The 20,495-nt window shown below is 37.3% G+C and overlaps 2 protein-coding genes across 2 annotated transcripts; one reads left to right on the top strand and one right to left on the bottom strand.

Annotated features, from left to right (window-relative positions):
* The first annotated feature begins 1,289 nt into the window (after nt 1–1,289).
* Nucleotides 1,290–5,033, top strand: LOC110879644 (biotin carboxyl carrier protein of acetyl-CoA carboxylase, chloroplastic). Its single transcript, XM_022128157.2, has 7 exons — nt 1,290–1,632; nt 2,629–2,682; nt 2,787–2,920; nt 3,013–3,337; nt 3,816–3,887; nt 4,649–4,714; nt 4,805–5,033. The coding sequence occupies exons 1-7, from the start codon at nt 1,456–1,458 to the stop codon at nt 4,826–4,828; spliced, it is 852 nt and encodes a 283-aa protein (XP_021983849.1). The 5' UTR covers nt 1,290–1,455; the 3' UTR covers nt 4,829–5,033.
* An 87-nt stretch (nt 5,034–5,120) lies between these two features.
* On the bottom strand, nt 5,121–9,155 carry LOC110879643 (chaperone protein ClpB1). The gene is made up of 7 exons (XM_022128156.2): nt 8,952–9,155; nt 7,382–8,557; nt 7,106–7,287; nt 6,392–7,014; nt 6,013–6,292; nt 5,726–5,923; nt 5,121–5,636 (listed from the first exon to the last, which is right to left on the bottom strand). The coding sequence occupies exons 2-7, from the start codon at nt 8,529–8,531 to the stop codon at nt 5,331–5,333; spliced, it is 2,739 nt and encodes a 912-aa protein (XP_021983848.1). The 5' UTR covers nt 8,532–8,557; nt 8,952–9,155; the 3' UTR covers nt 5,121–5,330.
* Nucleotides 9,156–20,495: the final 11,340 nt, after the last annotated feature.

Below are 20,495 nucleotides of genomic sequence, written 5' to 3'. Positions count from 1 at the left end.
CAGCCCTTATACTTTTGGAAACCTTATAACAACTTTATAAATTGTCATTTTCAACTCTTATGTTTTAACTTTTCAAATTTACCACATGTACTTTCATTTTTAGCTTAAAATACCAAAAAAAAATCTATATTCTCACGTGGTTATTTTTGTGTATGTATTGATATAATTTAACGTTTCAACGTAAATGATATACATATTCAACCCAAATCTTTTAGTAAACGACACATCAACCCCTAACTTTTGGTATTTAGCAACTTTGACCTCCTGTACGAAATAACTTCACACCTCATCTTCACTAATACTTCAATTTCAATTCCTTTGTTTAAATTACTTTTACGTCTTTACACCGCAATGTGCGAGATATTATACTATTTTTGTCAATGCCTAACCACGTTAATGTTACTAACGTGTCACATCACGCGTGGGCCCTATACGTTAACAAAGTCAAAAACGCCTGTAACAAAGGCACAAATGTGACGTTGCCGCCGCAATGCGCGGCACAGGTTAATAAATCTTAAATTGAAAGGTCGGTGCCAACCACCTTTCAGATTTGACAAAAATCACCCTTTAACTTTTCCAAATATACAAAATTCACTGCTCAAATTTCTAACTTGATAAAAATGACTCTCCTACTTTCCAACTTGACAAAAAGGCCCCATACATTCTAACTTCTCTTTAACCCTCAAACTTTTGATATGTAACCCATTCTACCCCAAACGTTGCTATAATGTCAGAGGTAACCCTCTTAACTTTGAAAATGTCATTTTGAACCCCTCAAGTTTCTAAAATTTCAAGCTTACCCTAAAACTAATTTCTTAAGTTTTTATTTTCATGGACATGTTGATATAAAATTCAAGTTCGTCTACGCTTTAGCATAATTTTGTCTGAAAATGAGTCAGGTCAATTATAAAATGTTTTTTTATGTATGTTTTGAGTTGGACTACGATTTAACGTAAATTCTATTTGAAAACAAATCAGGTCAAATGTAATACGTTTTGATTCGAAGGTAGAGTTATCATACAATTTGACATAAATTTAGTTCGGAAACGAGTTTGGTTGATTATAGTCTATATGTTATAATTTCGTGTATGACGCCGCCGCAACGCACGGCGGGTAAAAGAACTGGTTACTATGCTAAGTAAAAACTTGAAATTTTTAAAATTTATCATTATTATTAAAAATATGTTTGAAATAACATTTCAAACAAGTTTTGTAAATGAAATATAAAATTAGATAGGAAACAAAACATGTGTAGTTGTATACTACACCCACACACCACCTGTTTACCTGTGACTGTCAAAACTATCTTTCGTCACTCTCTTTGCAAACTCTCCTCGGTCATATCGCCCCCTTCATATTTAGTTTAGTTTAGTTTCTCATCTCTTTCTCTTTCTCACCGCCCCCAAATCTATACAATTTCTTTCTCCTCCCCCACCCCATTGCAATTCAACAACAATGGCTTCTTCTTTCACTCTTAATTGCCCCAAAACATCCGCTTTATTGCCTCCTCCTCACCCAACCCCTAACCAAAACTCCAAGCACCGTAGCAGCAGCACCTCTGCTGTTGTCTTCCAATCGGATTTCAAATCCAACCGCGCATTGATTGCCGGATCCTCTTCTCTAGGGTTTCAGGTATTGTCTCTTATCCTTTTTCTTCTTTCTTATCACAGATTTAATGTACTTCATATTTTGTAAACAACTGTAGCTAAGCATACTTCTGTATACGGAACTTTGTTGTGATCTGTAGACTGTAGAATGTGATCTGTTACGGAATTATGAGATAAGAAGTTACCAATCGATCCAATTATTAAATTTGTTGTGGTTATATTGGTTGATTTCAGCAAGCTTTCTGTGTTTTACCAATAAGGAGCTTTTCAAAGCAATTTGATTGGTAGTGTATGAGTAAATCTTGATAAGTTTATATATTTTAGCAAGTTGGGAGAAAAGTCACTTTATCGCATATAATATATATATATATATATATATATATATATATATATAGCAACTCGTTTGACCATCAGGAAGCATTTCCTGAAGTTAAGTTCAGTGAATCGACCTATTTCTTATTCAGTCTTTTGACCTTTGGTGATGGAGCTACTTCTTGAGGGATATTTGCCAAGTAATTGCATGCGAAATTGATACACTGTTAGATTAGTCCTCGGTTATAAAGAGTCGTATGTGACACCTAATTTCAAAGAAAGGGGGTTCATAGGCTTCTTACTTCCATTTTTAAGTGATGACAAAAGTTTTGAAGTGAAAATGCACACACCGGAAAATCAAAGTACTCTGCTATAGCTTTGGTTTATATTTCTTCTGGTAACAGTAATAGAAAGCTTTGTGTGTGCCTGCCTGCCTGCCTGCCTGTTCACTCAGCATAGCATTTAACAATTTCTTCTCCCATACATATTTGTGTACGCATGTCAATATCTTCTCAGGCTCTGCAGAACGTCGTTAATGATCTTTTCTGTTTTTCTCCTACCAGTTGGTTTACTTGTTTTAGAATAGCTTTTCATTTGATCCACCCAGGGTGTAAAATTTGTGTATGGTTGATTATTTTAATATTTCAATTTATATAATCAAGTTGATTAATATTTTCGATGTTTTCTTATTGATTGTTATTCTATGTAGTCATCTAAGAGGAACCAGAATGATGTCTTGCGAGTGTCTGCTCAGCTTAACGAGGTGAGCTACAAGATATTATCAAGTGCATAAATTAATCACTTTCTCTAGTTGTAAAAATATTTTTCTTTGTATCTTTAACCTTTTCCGTCTCTTTTTCTCCTAAGATTGCCCTTGAGAAATCATCAAATTCCACACCAGCTACAAAGAAGGCTGAGGAATCTATCAAGACACCCGAGACCACAGTCCCTGATGCTGCAACAATCACTGCATTTATGAATCAAGTGGCAGGGCTTGTACAGTAAGTCGATCCATTACTTGTACATTCTCTAATAAAGCAATAACCGTTGTTTATATAAAATGTATGTTCAACTTTCCTTTTGGATATTTCAGACTTGTGGATTCAAGAGATATTATGGAGCTTGAGTTGAAACAACATAACTGTGAGGTCCTTATCAGAAAAAAAGAAGCTTTGCCTCAACCACCAGCTGCCCCTATGGTGATGATGCAATCTCCACAACCTCAGGCTATGTATCAATCACTACCACCTCCACCACAGTATGCACCCGCTTCTTCAGCGCCAGCTCCTTCTGCATCTGCACCCGCACCACCCTCACCTACCCCTGCAAAACCAAAGTCCTCTCATCCTCCAATGAAATGCCCCATGGCTGGAACATTCTACCGGTCTCCCGCTCCAGGAGCTCCAGCATTTGTCAAGGTATGTTGATAGTACAGGTGACAAGATGGGCCGTTTGGACAACAGGTCAAAATGATCGGGTTGGATTGACTCACAAACACTCTTTTGTTTGTTTTAAATTTTGTTGTGAATATATAACCTGTTAATATGGTTACAATAAATATACTTAGAGCCATGGTTATAAAAGTCCCGCCTAGCCCCGAGTACTCCCTACAAGGTAGGCTGCCGAGGCCCGAGTATTGTTCACCTAGGCCAATTACTCCCCGAGTAATCTCCGCCTAGGCCGAGTACTCTCAAATCCGACTAGGGAGCGCCTAGCGACTTTTGCAACCATGCTTAGACTTAGAGTAATAATCTAAATATTTGCATAAACGATGTGGGATGTTGTATGCTTTATAATTAGACTTTTGGGTAGTTTCTTGATTATCAAGGGAGGTGTTGATTTGCTGTTTTAAGTTTTTTTTTTTTTTTTTTTTTTTTTCTAATATATGTTTTCCAGGTTGGAGACAAGGTTCAGAAAGGCCAGGTTATTTGCATTATTGAGGCCATGAAGTTGATGAATGAGATTGAGGTAACTTACACTTCTGTTCTTAGTTTGAATTACTAGCAAGAACGTAGATGTTAATGTTAACTTTTTAAGGTGTTGTTAATAGATGAAAAAAATATGGTGGAAGATTTAAAAATAAGCTTTCAGATATATGAGTCTTTAATCAGTATTTAAGTTCCAGCCTTAATATAGATATAAATGTTGTTACTGACTTTCTTCTATCATCATCTTCATAAGTTCATAATCATTATTATTAATCTTGCTTTAAGCTAGGACTTTGACCAACTATTCACTCAGCTTCTGATTTCAATATCATGTGGTGCTTTCTATTTTCATTTTCATCTAAGTTGTCAGTGATAATGACCTATATATAAGCTTAAGGCTGTTGATGTTACACTTTTCTGCTTGTAATAGATTTATATTCTGTTTCCATTTCTTGATTTTGATCTTTCATCAGAGTTGAAAGATCAAGTTGCCGGATTGAAAATTGTTAATATATTATCAACCCTACTTCACGAGTTCACGTGCATATGTTTATTTCTACTAAATAATGCTTTGCCTTGACAACATTTTTGTTTTTGGAAAAAATGCTTTGCACCCCATGCCCTCATGATATCTATTTGAATCTTCTTGCCTTACGCCCATTCATAAACAAAAAATGGTATGCATAACACCGCACTTGATCTTCATTCCACAATGTTTCCTGACATAGACAAATGTTAAAATTACCCTGGAAAATATAGCATTCGTTTTGATTTTACTACATTATTTCTGTCATCTTTTAGGCTGATCAATCTGGAACAATAGTTGATATTCTTGCTGAGGATGGAAAACCTGTTAGCCTGGATACGGTATATTTCTTCTTTCAATTTAATCTTTCTTTCTGCGTCTAACGGTAATATCTTTTGTGTTGGTAATTAAACGACCATTCTTGCATGCAGCCTCTGCTTGTTATTGAACCATGATGAGGAGCATGAAAGGAGTCGATACAAATCAACTTGAGCCTTTTTAGTAGACTTTTGTTTGTCGAGTAATTCTTACTTTTTGTGTGGGTGGTTTTACTGTAATTTTGTTTGTTCACCTTCTGTTTAATGAGTACAATTGCTGATTGAGTGTATAATTGAGTAAAATAATCTAGTTGGATTGCTGTTTTTGGTAAGCTTCATTTAATACTTTTTTTCTTTATCTTGGTCACATGCTTGTTTGTTTATGTAATGAATCAAAATAACACAAGACTTACCTTTTAGATTAACATAATTGGTATAAAGAAAAAGGTTTACTAATTTCCACTCATTAAAACAAACAGTAGTAAATCAAACAACTTGTAAAACACAGACAAGCCTCTAATCTAACATACAAGTAGTAAACCAAGCAACTTGTAAAACACAGACAAGCCTCTAATCTAACATACAAGAAGTACACAGAATCAACAGAATGCCTTCAGACTTGACCATCTTTGCTTTTCAGTTATTCATCCATTTCATCGTTGTCATCGATCTCCTCAATCTTCATCCTCTTCACAGCCTGTGCAGCATCACTGCGAGTCCCGCCATTAGCATTCGAGACCTCAATCAGTATATCAGACTTCTGCCCTGTTGCAGCATTCACCAACCCACCATTCTTTTCCACCCTGTAACTCAACCCATCCCCATTCACGCTTGCATCTATATACACTGTTGTGTTTTCATCAATTTCTTCTTTAATCAACATCTTCGATAATTCAGTCACAACCCTCTTTTCCAGCCACCTCCTGATCGGCCGTGCCCCATAGACCTACAAATTTAAAACATGTCAGCCCAAATGATCATTGCATACAAATGCGTAAACCAATTATAATCAGTCGACAAGATTTTGACACGCACCGGATCATAACTCTCGCTTAATATAACATCTAAAGCGGCTTCTGTAACTCCCAAAGCAATACCCCTCTCAGCAAGACGAGCAGCCACATCTTTCATCTGAAGTCTAGCAACTTTTCTTAATTGATCATGAGAAAGAGGATCGAAAACCACAATCTCATCAAGCCTGTTCAATAGCTCCGGTTTAAAGTGCCTCCTCACCTTTAAGTGATTGTAACTTATTAGTAAAACCATATAATATCAAGATCTAGTTACTTTATATATACATAAGCGAAGAGCCGTATGCTTACCTCTTGCATCACCATTTCACGAGCATTGGCCATTGTGGTCTTCCCAGACAACCCTTTTAACAGATATTCAGCTCCAAGATTGGAAGTCATGATGATGACTGTATTGGTGAAGTCAACAGTCCGACCTTGACCGTCGGTCAACCTTCCATCATCCAACATTTGAAGTAGTGTGTTGAAAACTGATTGATGGGCTTTCTCTACTTCATCAAATAATACAACACTGTAAGGTCTTCTCCTCACAGCTTCAGTAAGTTGACCACCTTCTTCATGACCGACATAACTGAAAAAGAATCAATAGATGCACACATTTTAATCAATGCTATTCATCTAACATATGAAAGCAGACAACGACTAACTGCAAAGGAATAAATATACTTACCCAGGTGGAGCACCGATTAATCGGGCAACAGAGTGTTGCTCCATGTATTCAGACATATCAATCCTAATCATGAGTTTTTCATTATCAAAAAGCTGCTCTGCAAGAGCCTTAGCAAGCTCCGTTTTCCCAACACCGGTAGGACCCAAGAACAGGAACGAACCGGTTGGCTGTTGAGCCCTTCCCAAACCAGCCCGAGACCTCAAAACTGCCTCGGCGACAGCACTAACCGCTTGATCCTGTCCCACTACTCGCTGATGCAACCTGTCGGCTAAGCCAATAAGCCTCTCTTTCTCATTGGTTCCAAGCCTAGTCACAGGTATACCAGTCCACCGGCTCACCACCTCAGCAATCTGGTCCGGTCCCACCGTCTCTGTCAGCATTACATTTTCATCTGTCGTCCCTTCGAGTTTTGCTATCGCGGTCTCCACCTCTTGAATCGCTCCATATTTCAAGTCTGCAGCTCTTGCTAGATCATATCTTCTTTCTGCTTCTTGTAGGGCCACCAAAAGCTCTTCCCTTTTCTGTTTCAGCCTTCGAATTTCGTCAATACGTTCTTTTTCCTTCTTATATTTCATCATTAGTGGTTGAAGTTTATCTCTCAAGTCATCAAGTTCTTTTCTCACCTGAAAGAAAAGCAACCAGTTAGTACATTAGCATACTGTAACTTAAAATTAACCGAAAGATCAATCTTTCTTATCCACTTCATAAACTTACTTCAACAAGACGAGCTTTGCTTGCTTTATCCTTTTCTTTCTCCAAAGCATGAAGCTCAACTTCCAACTGCATCCGCTTCCTTTCAAGATTATCAATTTCTTCCGGTTGACTATCTAGTTGCACCCTCACATTTGCACATGCTTCATCTACAAGGTCAATAGCCTTATCCGGCAAGAAACGTCCTGCAAACAAATTTTCCACATAAATTGTAAGTATCATCACTACTAGATAATGTCTAAACCTCTAATTCAAATCAACCAACGAAATGAATCATACCCGTTATGTATCGGCTTGAAAGTTGAGCAGCGACGACAAGAGCACGATCAAGAATTCTAACACCATGGTGGCCTTCATATCTCTCTTTCAACCCTCTAAGAATGCTAACAGTATCAGGAACACTAGGTTCAGCCACCAAAACCTGTTGAAAACGTCTCTCAAAAGCCGCATCTTTCTCCACATACTTCCTATACTCCTCCAAAGTAGTTGCACCAATGCACCTTAGTTGACCCCTAGCAAGCATAGGCTTAAAAAGATTCGCAGCATCCATGGACCCTTCGGTTCGCCCCGCTCCAAGAACAAGGTGAACTTCATCAATAAACAATATCACCTTCCCTTCAGCTTCTTCCACTTCTTTCAAAACCGCTTTCAACCTCTCTTCAAACTCACCTCTATATTTAGCTCCAGCAATCAGTGCTCCCATATCCAACGCCACAACGCGCACATCGCTTAAATTATTCGGAACATCACCTCGTAGAATCCTTTGAGCTAACCCTTCAACAACAGCGGTCTTACCCACACCAGGTTCTCCGATCAAAACCGGGTTGTTCTTTGTTCGTCTAGATAGAATCCTAATCACTCTCCTGATCTCCTCATCGCGTCCGATCACAGGATCAAGCTTTCCGGCCTGCTCCACGAGATCACGACCGTACGTTTTAAGCGCTTGGAAGTTAGTATCACCAGAAGCACTTTCCACTTTCTTCCCTTCTTTACCTCTAAGCTTTTCCACCTCACTTTTCACCCTGGATGCACTCACTCCAGCTTCTTTCAAAAGATCCCCAATTTGTGAATCTTCAAGAAGCCCTAAAATCAACTGATCAACCGCCAAATGAGTGTCGCCGCGTGATTTTTGCAACGATTGAGCTCGGCGAATCGTTTTGATTAAAGAAGTACTTGCTGGAACTTCATCAGGTGCAGGGGACTGTGAAGGGAGTCTTTTCAATGCTTGATTGAAAACCCTCTCAGCTGAATTACCAGCCTCTTCACCACCAGCATTGCTAATTGCTTGTCTAAATATGCCGTTCGGATCAGATATCAACGATACCGCGATATGCAGCGGAGTGAACTGCGCATGTCCAGCGTCCATGGCTAGTTCATGACCTGAAGCCAATGCCTCATTTGTCTTGTGTGTGAACTTGTCAGGATTCATTTCTGATAGTAAGTTTTATTATAAACCTACAAACACATGAACACTAACTTCAATAATTCATGCTATATAAACAAGATAAATTATTAAATTATATTTACTGATACACATACACATGAACCCTAACTTCAATTCATGCTATACAAAAACAAGATAATTATATACTGATAGTAATTTCTATAAACCTACAAACACATGAACCATAACTTCAATAATTTATAAAATACATAAAAGTATTCATCTAGTTCATTAATCTGATGAACTTAAATTTGCCTAAATTATCAATAGCTTAAAAGTTTCCATCCAAATAACCTAATGACACTTAAAGTTTTCGATCATGATGAACTAATAATAAGTTAACAATCTATACGATTAATAGGACATGCATCATAATGAAGGGATGTAAAAGTGAAAATTTCATACCTTGAATTGCTAGTTGAAGAGAGTAAGAAAACTGAATGATCGTGCGAATTTATTACAGAGGGAATTGTCGAATGTATGTTTGATTTTCTAACTGAGGGAGGAATGAAGGGGGATGAGGAGATGATATATACATACAGGGGGCAATGAGAGACATCTGGAATGGGACTCCACTCCAGTGAGGTCTGGAAACTACCACACGTATTCCAGAATTTTCTTAGTTTTTTTACACCTGTCACCTTTATAGCTTATTCATTAGTTGCAAGATAACTCTTGAAACATTAAGCTACTGGTTGGGGAAAAAGTTGGTGTTTCTTGTGATGCAGTTTTGACTTTCACTCTCTCCATTATTTTTTGCGATCTAGGTGAAGGGCGAATACAGGTGGCGCCAGTTTGTCTTGGATGGGAGACGAGGTTTTACTGCTTATTCCAATGTCGTGCCTTCGAGAGGTGGAGGTTGGGTTTCCGCGTATCTGGGAGAGCCAAGGGACTAGCGGCGGTCGAGTAATCGACCTTGACCACAGCGCCTGGTGTCACGGTAGTTGACACGTCGTTCCTTGCCGTTCAGAAAAAAACAGTTGAAACATTACGACAGCATTTCACTTCGTCTCCAAGCATAACGGGGACCCAATATGTTACAAGTCTCTCTAAAACTATTTTAGTATAAGTAAAATTAATTAGTTAGATAAAATCAAACATTGGAGTTAAAAGGGTATTAGAAGTTGATCTCCTTCAAAGACAGATTTGATAGTGATCTATTGGCCTTCTGCTGTGCTTGTGGGGACTTTGCTTTTGTTGATTATATGGTTTTAGTGGGGTCTATACGAACATCCCTACGCTACTAATCAACGTTTACCCTTTATTGATTTGATATTATAACTATATGGTCGTATATGTTTGATAATTAGTTAGTGTTGTAATAAAATGTTATACACTCGTATAGCTTTTGATTGGTGTATTGATGTGATGGTTAGGGATGCCGTAGGGTCTCCTTTTCAAAGGTTTGCATATATTGTCGGTTTTTATTTTAGTATCAGTAACAATATAGTTTCTGTTATGAATTATTGTATATTTATTGTGTGACTATCCACTTGTGTTATGACTCTCCATATACTTAACTCTCATCTCTCCATATACTTAACTCCCATCTTGTAAGCCTATAAATAGAGGCATATGTAATCCCTTTTAGATATCAATAAGAATAAGTTCTTCAATTCTTCTTTCTATCTTTCTCTCTATGATCTTCTACAATTCTTGTTTACATACATCATATATTGGTTGCTATTAGGCCATTGTTTTGTAACACGTTATCAGCACGAGTTACTTTTGATGATGGATCACATTATCATAAGTTATGTCATTAATTTGTTATTGTTATCATCTTAAATCTCTCAAAGAATCCATATTATAATTCATACAATTTTGGATAGATTGAGATTTATATAACTAATATTGTTGTGTTTTCGAATCTAAGTAAACGAGCTTAAAGAAATGCTACAAAATTTTAGAATGTAGAAACTGCTTCATATGAGTCGACCGTCCAATTGATTTGTCACGTTCAGTTTTTCGTTGGTTTACTTCAATGGGTCGATGCCAATCTTATGTTTGTTTTTGTTGTTGAGATATCATAATCAAATAATCCGTTAAAAAGTGTTTAATTTCATCTCATATTGTAGTTCATAACTTTTGGATATACCACTTTGCATTGTCTTTATTATTGTGTTATTTTGACCAGTTTGATATGATGTGGGTTTCTTTACAACCATGAATATTTATTGTTTGATCGGTTTAAAACCTACTCGAATTTCTTTTAAGTTTTCTCATTGGAAAAATGAAAAAGTTTCCATTAGTATTATTAAATTAGAAGATGATAAGTTTCCATTAGTATTATTAAATTAGAAGATGAAAAGTTACCATCGGTATTATTAAATTGGATTTATCACAACATATAAATGAATATCCATTATCTTAGTTTTTTTTAATTGTAGTATTAATATGAAAAGTTTCAATGAATGGTTTCAATTATTTAATTTTATTATATTATTTAATGAATCTTGCTTTATGTCTATATAATTAAGTTATTTGTGTATGGCATATAACTCAGTATTTTTGTTCTCAAGATATACTTTATCTTACTTAAGCTTAATTACTTTATACTTTTAATTATGGGATAAGAACTCGCTATCAAGCTAAGCATCGTATTTATTTATTGTATACAAAATTAAATCAGTATATTATTTTAAAGGTCTTTGCTATTAGATAAACATGGAGTTGTATTCTCACACATATATTAGTTTCTATCTTATGTTTAGACAAAATATGTAACTTTAGAAAATTATTGTTAATCTATTTGTCTTGTTTGTACATTAATAACACATGCCTTAAATGATAAGAATGATCAAACCATATAAACATATTCTAAGTCGATATTAGCTTTTATTACACGTAAAGCGCATTTTTTCAAATTGTTGATTCATGAACCAAAACTATTTTATAACATGTGTTAACTGAATTGCATAATATTTCAATATCAACTAAATCAACTAAGAAGTTTATAATTGTGCATGATATTATCACATATTATTTGGTGTAACTAGTAGGTTTCTTTATTTCGTATTGAATATACTTAATAGATGTTTCTATTTTTTTTAATGTGAGAGCAACAAATATTATTATAAGATATGCATGTGATTGGTTATGACATGATAGGTTAATACATAATTTGTATATTTTGCTTGAATGTGATGACATATTATTATTTCATAAGGTTTTATTATAACCTTGTTTTATTTGATGACATGTTATAATGTTATTGTAACACCTCGAAAATTCCTGTCCATTAGAATAAAGACACGTGTCATGTGTGACAGACGTGTCAGAGAAACCGGATTTTAATAAAGAGATATGTGGTAGGATTTCTAATAAAAAGGGGCATCATGTATTTAAAATACCTCTGAACGACCCAAGGGCGACACGTTATTAAATCACCTCTGAGCGACCCGACATTTTTTTTATAAATCCCAAGATCCTTAAAATCAATTGATGATCATCTAATACGATAACCGGTTGCTCTCGAATAAATAAAGTTTCATCTTTATTAAGGGCTATGGAATTATAGGTTGTTACTACTCCTAATCTAAATAAAATCCTGGTTAATAAGTTTTGTTATAGTTTGGCCAACTTCTATGAAAATCCAAGACTCATCCTTGGTAATCTCCGTCAAATTTTCAAGACTCTTATGAGTTAAATGGGATGGGGAACATGTAAGAGTCTTCCCTTCATGCAATGGCTGTGTAAGTGGTCCCACAAGCTGCAAAAGAAATGCATGTTTCGAATTTTGTGGTTGCATGGTCAAGACTTAAAAGTTTGCAAACTTTTGTCTTCTGGCCATCGCTTACGGACCGCAAGGCCCTTGGCTTACGGTCCGTAAGCAGGGTACCTGGGAATGTTCCGCATGGATCGGTTACGGACCGCAAAGCCTTAGGCTTACGGTCCGTAAGGTGGGCACCTGAACCATGTTTCAGTAAAGTCGGTTACGGACCGCAAATCATGTAGCATACGGTCCGCAAGAGGTCCTTACGGACCGTAAGGCCTCAAGCTTACGGTCCGTAAGACCGTCGCTGGCAGTATGTTTTGGACAGCTGCCTGTCCAGCCCTTTAACCGACTTAAAACGTAAAATTCTGATTCTATGGGCTTCCTAGGCAGTATATAGACCCTTAGGGACATTTGGGTTGATCTTGTAACTACCCTAGAGTTGCTTGGCATGATCTTGGGGCATTGGGTTCACTATAAATAGAGTTCAAGCTTGTTCATTTGAGACTTGCTCATTTGGAACCTTGGCTAAAGAATTTCTGGAGCTCCTCTGGTCACCACCTCACTTTCTTAGGCTCTCTAATCCATCTTAGGACTCTTGTAAGTGTCCTTAACCATCTTTAATCGTTTCTAGCTTAGTTAATTAAGTAAAAGTCAAACCGTCGTAATTAAAGTTTGACTTCGTGATTAAGCATAATGTGCTTTGTCTAATCACGAATTAAAGATACCTTTAGGAAGGTAATTAAGTGGGTAACAAACCCTTAAAAGGGTATTTCCAGATTCCCACTCTAAGCATGTCAATTGTCGAGTCAAAGCTAATTATAAAAAGTCAACAGAATGCTTAATTTCGAATTAACGCATAATTAGCAATGTAGGTTGTATGTAACCTGTTTGAACATGAATATAACTTGGTAATAAGCAAAAGAACATGTTCCAACATGTTCAACTTGACAATTTTCTGTTTAGACCCGGTTCGGAACCGAAAGTCGCATAGTTTGACTTTCGCTTTGACTTTCAGTTCTGACCCGTTTTAGTCAAGATTAAAAATACCTTAGAGCTACTTTTGAACCTATTAATATGTTAGTATATCCTCCTGTGATTATACAATGTGGTTCATTAGATATCTTGTTCATATGCATGTTTCCGTTAAATGCCCATATGTTGACCATTATGCCCGAATGTCCAAAAATTATAATTTTTGAAAATGTAAAAGGGTAGACACCTTAGTTACTGAAATATAAAGTTGTCCCCAAAATTTGACATCAGTTTGAGGTATAGATTAAGAGTTATGCTCATTAGCGTAATTAGAAGCTTTCTTAATAAATAATTAGCGTATTTAACGCATAACCTATCTAAACCCGAATTTATACCAAAACTTTATACCCACTGTTATATAATAATATTTTGGGAATTTTAAAGATTTTTATCTATTTTTAGGCTGAGCATAACTAGAGGTTCTAAGCTTATTTCGGCTTATGCCGGTTTTACCCTTTACGGTCATAAAATGAGTTTTACATAACCTTTTGACCCCAAACCTTTTCCTACTGATTTGTTATATTAAATATGATATTTTGAGCCTTCTGGAAATATAAAAATATCAGCTTTCCTTTTAAAACCGGAAATGGCTCCAAATCGCCTTTTTAGGCATTTTTACGACATAGTATATGTCAGAACGAGTTTATATATAAAAGGTCTAATACCTACTGATATATTTTATAAAAATATATATTATAACAGTAGACTAAAGTTGGAAACTCAGATTTTCCGTTTTTACCCTTTTAGCCTATGTAAAATTACCAAAATGCCCTTATGAGGCGTAAATGGCGTTCAAAAACATTTGGGGCGTATTTGGACATACCTTACTGATATTACAATATATTTGGTGCATATAATCTCAGGAAACTTGCATATGACTTATGTGGTTACTCGTTACGCACTTTCGCGTTCGGATCGGTTTATGTGACTAGTTCACGCATATTAGCCGAAACGGGTCAAACCATATCATCTAAGTCTCAAAATTCAGAATGTGTTTAGTTTACCCATATTATACAAGTATCCAAGCTTGTAGGGTCTAAATCACATTCCTTCCCGGTTTTCGCATTCCTCGCGATTAAACCATACTTATTCTTCGAAACTAACCGGTCTAAGCTTAGGCTATGTTAAAAGACCCGTTAGGATTCTAATAGGTTATTATAACCTTCGTTCCAGAATAGGAGCCCAGTAAAAGACACGTGCATTTCTGAATTTGTGGTTATACTTGCTCAGGTAAATACTTTTAACTTATTTTCCCTTATACGGGCTTGGGGGTACGGTATATAAAATACCGCTTGGTCGGGCGATTGACCCCATCTCATTAGTAGTTGGGTATTATCAATGGGACCCGTTTAAAAACTTGGTGTTGTTTGTTTTTATGCCTTTGGGAGCTTAATGACCATGTCCCGGATATCCTTGGCATCATTTTTGGCCACGACCTTGACACCCGGGTGTAGGCGTACACCCGGTATTATGTCCATTATTTCTAAGGTATTAACGTTGGCTTCCCGCCGCGGACTTATACCATGTGGTGTGTCATTTAACCTTAAACCCGATACGACTCGGGCGACTGAACGGTTAACAAACATGTAAATCTTTTACAAGTTTAACTCTGATTAATTATTCCCAAGTTATAAAATGTTTTGTGCCTTGTGCATTTAAAACAAATTTTAAATATTTTCAAAATGAGTCAGTTAAATTGTATTTACCAGTGCAAACTGACGTATTTTCCCCAAAAAGATTAAGTGCAGGTGCTATACGCAATAGGCTGGTTTCTCCTTAGCATCGTAGAGTCTCGCAAGCTTTTGGGATGCATGTATCTGTTGAACAATTTCTTTCTTTTTCTTCGATCCGCCTGTGGATCTATTTTGACTGGTTGTGATACTTGATATTACAATTAATAGTTGAAATAAATCTATTTTCATTTGCTTCCGCTGTGCATTATAATTTGTGTTGTTTGACATATGATGATATCAACTACGTCACGTAATCCCCCACCGGGCCCACCGGAGACACGTGGAAATTAGGGGTGTGACAGGTTGGTATCAGAGCCAACACTGAGTGAATTAAACACTAGCCTTTTGTGTTTAATCTCAGTGCACAAATTGCACATTCTTCGAGTTCCAAGTCTAGACATTGAACATAGGACAAACTCTGCTTTGTTTTATTTTGAGTCTTTTATTATATTGTTGTTATTGTCTGATTATTTTATGCAGGTCATCATGCCACCCAGATTTCTTCGCGGTAGAGGCAAAGGACCCGTGTCAGGACATGATCACGAGGCCGGGCCGTCGCATCGACGTACTCCTTCCATCACCATGAGCACCAGCCCGCAAGAGCCATGGAGGCTCTATGTCGAACCCGGAAGGCGATCAGTATCCCTTAGCTCCTCTCCTTCGTACCAACACTCATTTGGGCCCCATTCAGAAAACGAGCCCAACAACCAGCCGCCAGCTTTCATACCTTTACAGAGATCCAACTCTCATCATTATTTTGGCGACCCAACACCCGTTTTCCAAAGCCGATTTAACCCGGCTAACCTTCTGCCAGAACCCGTGGGTTTTAACCCACTTGGACCGGAAGACCACTTTTCAGGGGAAAACGACATGGATGAGGATACTGACCCCGTGGAGCCTGCATCAGGAATGCCGAATCATCCCATTGAGATCTCAGATGGGTCATCATTCCATGGATCGCCATACCGCGGACCGGACAGTTTTATGGAGAAATTCAATCAGTATGATTGGTATTTCACCCCGTCTGAGCACTCGCATCACGAGCAGCAACAGGATCCTTCGGTGGGTCATCAATTTGTGGCAGTCACGCCGCCGCCACCACCGCCAGTAGAGCAGCAGCAGCCTCCGGAGCCACCGAGGCGAAGAAGGTCGAACGCACGGATGTCCGTGTGAGGTGGAGTTCGGATTAGTACTCCTCAGCCATCAAGTGGCAGCCATTATCCGCCACTTCAGGAGGAAGAAGACCCATATAATGGTGGTCCGTCAAGCCCTATACCTGTCACACCCCCAATTTCCACGTGTCACCGGTGGGCCCGGTGGGGAGTATCGTGACGTAGTTGATAACATCATAGTCAAACAACACAGTTTATAAATGCACAGCGGAAGCAAAAGATAATATTTTACAATCCGAATATAAAGTAATATCAAGTATTACAACGGATAGTAGAGGATCCACAGGCGGATCTTAAAAATTAAGTATTGTTCAACAGACTTTAGACGCCTAGAATTTGCAAGATTCCTTATTAACGCCCTGAGCAGCTTCCAGCCTATTACGTACTTGTACCTGTCACTTAGACTTTGGAAAATACGTCAGTTTTCACTGGTAAATACACTCAACTGACTCATTTGAAAAGAGTTTATGAAAATTGGTTTAGGCGCACAAGGCACAAAACTATTTTGACACTTGATTAAGATGCACAAGGCAAGATTAATCTTTTATACTTGGGACAAACTATATCTCATGTTATCAGTTTTACATAACTTGCTCTACATACGGGGCCCGGTCCTAAGCCGGTTCAAGATTAACCGACACACCACTATTCCCCTATTGGGAATCCCTTATTGGGTATAATCAAATAATAAGCATAAAGCATCTGTCAGGTGTATGCCTACACCCCGTGCTTAGGTCGTGGCCATTGCAATTAATGAGTCAAGGATATCCAGGACACGGTCGCATTAACCCCCAATGTTTCAGTCAAGCAATACGAATTAAAAAGAGGTTATTTGAATTTCCCGACACATTGGTCTTCGAATCCCATACCTGACCATGCGGTATTTATATTACCGTATCCCAAGCCCGTAATAGGGAAAATAAGTTAAGAGTATTTACCTGAGCTAGCTCCTGTCTTAAATAGCAAGAATTATAATAACTCAGCCGTATTCACTTAAGTAAGCGTAGGTACAATTTTACCGGAAGGCTCTAGTCTGGAACGATGGTATAAATAACCAATTAGAATACTAACGGGTCTTTAATTAAGCCTAAGCTTAGACCGGTTAGTTTTAAGGAAATATACGGTTCAAGCGCACGATTAAGCGAAGACCGGATAGAACGTGATTTAGACCTGACAAGTTTGAATACTTGTATAATATGGGTATACTAAATACATTCTGGATTTTGAGACAAAAATGATAACGTTTGACCCGTTTCGGTCAATTTATGCAAACTAGTTACATAAACCGAACCGAGCGCTAAAAGAGCGTTACGGGTAGGCAAAAGAGTCATATGCAAGTTCCCTGAGATAATATGCTTTAAATATGATATAATATCAGCAAGTTATGTTCTATTATGCCCCGAATAAATTTAAACTCAATTTATGCCTCATAAGGGCATTTTGGTCATTTAAAAAAAGAGTTAAATTGGAAATCTGAGTTACGGGTCTGATTTATACAGTAAATATGTTTAATTCGACATATTATAACAGTAGGGTATGACCCGTATACAAAACTTATTATTTAAAATCAAACTATGCACCGTAGGGGTATTTTAGTAATTTCGCAAGGGCTAAAAATGTCAAAACTGGAAATCTGAGTTCAAAGACTTATACTTACTGTTAATATATGAAAATATGCTAAATACATCAGTAGGTATGAGTCTTATATGTTTAATATGAGTATAACGCTTACTATGCGCTAAAAACGCTAAAAATGCGATTTAGAGCCGTTTCCGGGTTTTTAAAAGAAAGCTGAGATTTTTATATTTCCAGAGGGCTCAAAATAATTTATTTAACAAATAAAATCAGTAGAAAAAGGTTTGGGGTCAAAAGGATTTATAAAACTCATTTTATGGCTTAAACGGTCAACACCGGCATTAACCGAATCGACTTAGCGATCTATGAAACGATCAGCCAAAAATTAAATAAAAATCTTCAAAAATCCCAAAATATTATATAACATCAGTGGGTAAAAAGTTTCATATCAGAAAGTGGCCTTAAATAGGCTATACGCTAAATGCGCCGTTTATTTAACATAAAGATATAGTTTTACGCTATCGGCCATAACTCAAAATCTGGACCACCAACTGATCTCAAATTTTCGGTGCAAGTTTATAAATTAATAATAAAGATTTCTACTCTTTCACTTTTCCAAAAATCACGTTTTATATCAAAAAGGGCAAAATAGTCAACTTTAAGCATAAATCGGAAACATGCATATGAATCGGTTAAGCATAGACTCAAGATGTAAAAATTCCAGAGAGTTAAACTTAAATGAAATGGTCAAAAATAAACTCTAATACAGATCTCAAACATGCATGCATGGATCCGAATCGAGAGTCAACGAAAAAGTCGTTTTATAAGACTTTCGGTTCCGATCCGAGTTTATACTAAAGATTGTCGAGTTGATTATGGTAAAACACATTCTTATATTCATTATAAGTTATTTTTGATGATCAAACTGATTGCATGTCATCTACACTACTATTTATGCTATATTTCGCAAAAACGATTTCTGTTGACTTTTTAGAAATAACTTTGACTCGACAATTAGCATGCTTAGAGTGGGAATCAGAGAATACCCTTTTGAGGGTTTGTTTCCCACATAAATACCAACATATCAGTGGTTTCAATTTGAGAAATGACAGAGTAAAACTCGTTTAATCGAAAAGTCAAAGTATAAGAACAACGGTTTGACTTTTAACAATTAATCAATGCAAGAACGAATTATAGAATGTTATGAAGGCTTACAAAGGTCCTAATGAAGCTTAGTTAACACTAGGAGGTGGCCTTGTCGTTCAGATTTGCTCCAGAAGTGCCTTGAGAGCTTTTGCAAGTTTTGGGTGTTCTTGATCACAATGCAAGTGCCAAAGAAATGAGCTTTTTGATCAACTTATGGAGGAATTCAGATGTATAGAGAGCTTCTCAGTAGCCTAGGCATGCAAGGGATTTGATTGGTGCAAAATGGAGGTGATATGAGCTGTTTACCACTTCAAATTCGGACCCAAATTGCAATTTTCGCGAAATTCTGATGCTGGCGGGGTCACGCGGCCCGCCTAAGGATTCCCAGGCGGGTCGCCTGGGGTCTGCAGGCCCAAAATTGTTTCAAACTTGGAAGCTTTGGTCCCTGTCCTTGCACGCGATGCTTTGGCTACTTATTTTGACTCGTAAACCCCCAAACTTGGTTTCTAAGAACCTTGGGACATTTACCAACATGGTAATGTCCTCGGATAACTTTGCGCTCAACCGAAAAGCCATGAAATTCGACATTGACGCTTTTAACCCCTCAAGCACGGTTTTGGCCATAACTTTCTCATACGTTATCGAAACTTCATGAAATTTTTACCACATATTCTAGTGAGTATATTTTAGCATTACAATGCTTCGGGTCTGCCAAAAGTTCACTCAGAGGTATAAATTCAACATGTTGACACTTTTGGCCCCTATAGTTTGTAATTCCTCACTTTTGTGCAATTTCCGCGTCGTATGATCCTTGAACCATCCGTTTAAGGTTATAAACATTATGTAGGGTTGTTATAGAGTCTATTTATCCATTGTTGACACTTTGGACCCTTACGTTCCATAGTTTTCACTGTTTGTCAATTTTAGTCCCTCTAAAGTATGTTTTCACATACCGGAACCTTATGACACGTGTCAAGACATTATTGGACGGAAATTTTCGAGGTGTTACATCCTCACCCCCTTAAAAGAAATCTCGACCTCGAGATTTACTGAAACAAATGGGGATATTTTTTTCTTTCATCGTGGATTCCACTTCCCACGTATATTCGGGACCTCTACGGGTATCTCATTTGACCTTGACAATAGGTGCATGCTTCCTTCGAAGCTTCTTTACCTGTCGATCCTCAATCGACAAAGGTTTTTCCACGAACTTCATACTCTCATCTATGTGTATATCTGTATGCGGTATAATCAGTGATTCGTCAGCGAAACACTTCTTCAGATTACAGATGCGGAACACATTAGGTATAGCGCTAAGTTCTTCAGGCAAGTTTAACTTATAAGCAACTGACCCGATACGTTCGACAATCCTGAAGGGTCCTATGTACCTCGGGCTTAGCTTGCCTTTCTTACCAAATCGCATCACCCCCTCCCAGGGCGATACCTTATGTAACACTTTATCACCTACATAGCAGTGAAAATCTTTACGCTTTGGATCCGCTTAACTTTTCTGCCTATCCCTGGCAGCTTTCAAACGATCGCGAATCTGAACGATCTTGTCTGTCGTCTTGAA

This window comes from Helianthus annuus, chromosome 9, assembly GCF_002127325.2.
Source record: "Helianthus annuus cultivar XRQ/B chromosome 9, HanXRQr2.0-SUNRISE, whole genome shotgun sequence".
NCBI classification, from domain to species: domain Eukaryota; kingdom Viridiplantae; phylum Streptophyta; class Magnoliopsida; order Asterales; family Asteraceae; genus Helianthus; species Helianthus annuus.
The sequence above is the reverse complement of the archived record's forward strand: the minus strand, read 5'-3'. Positions and strand labels throughout refer to the sequence as shown.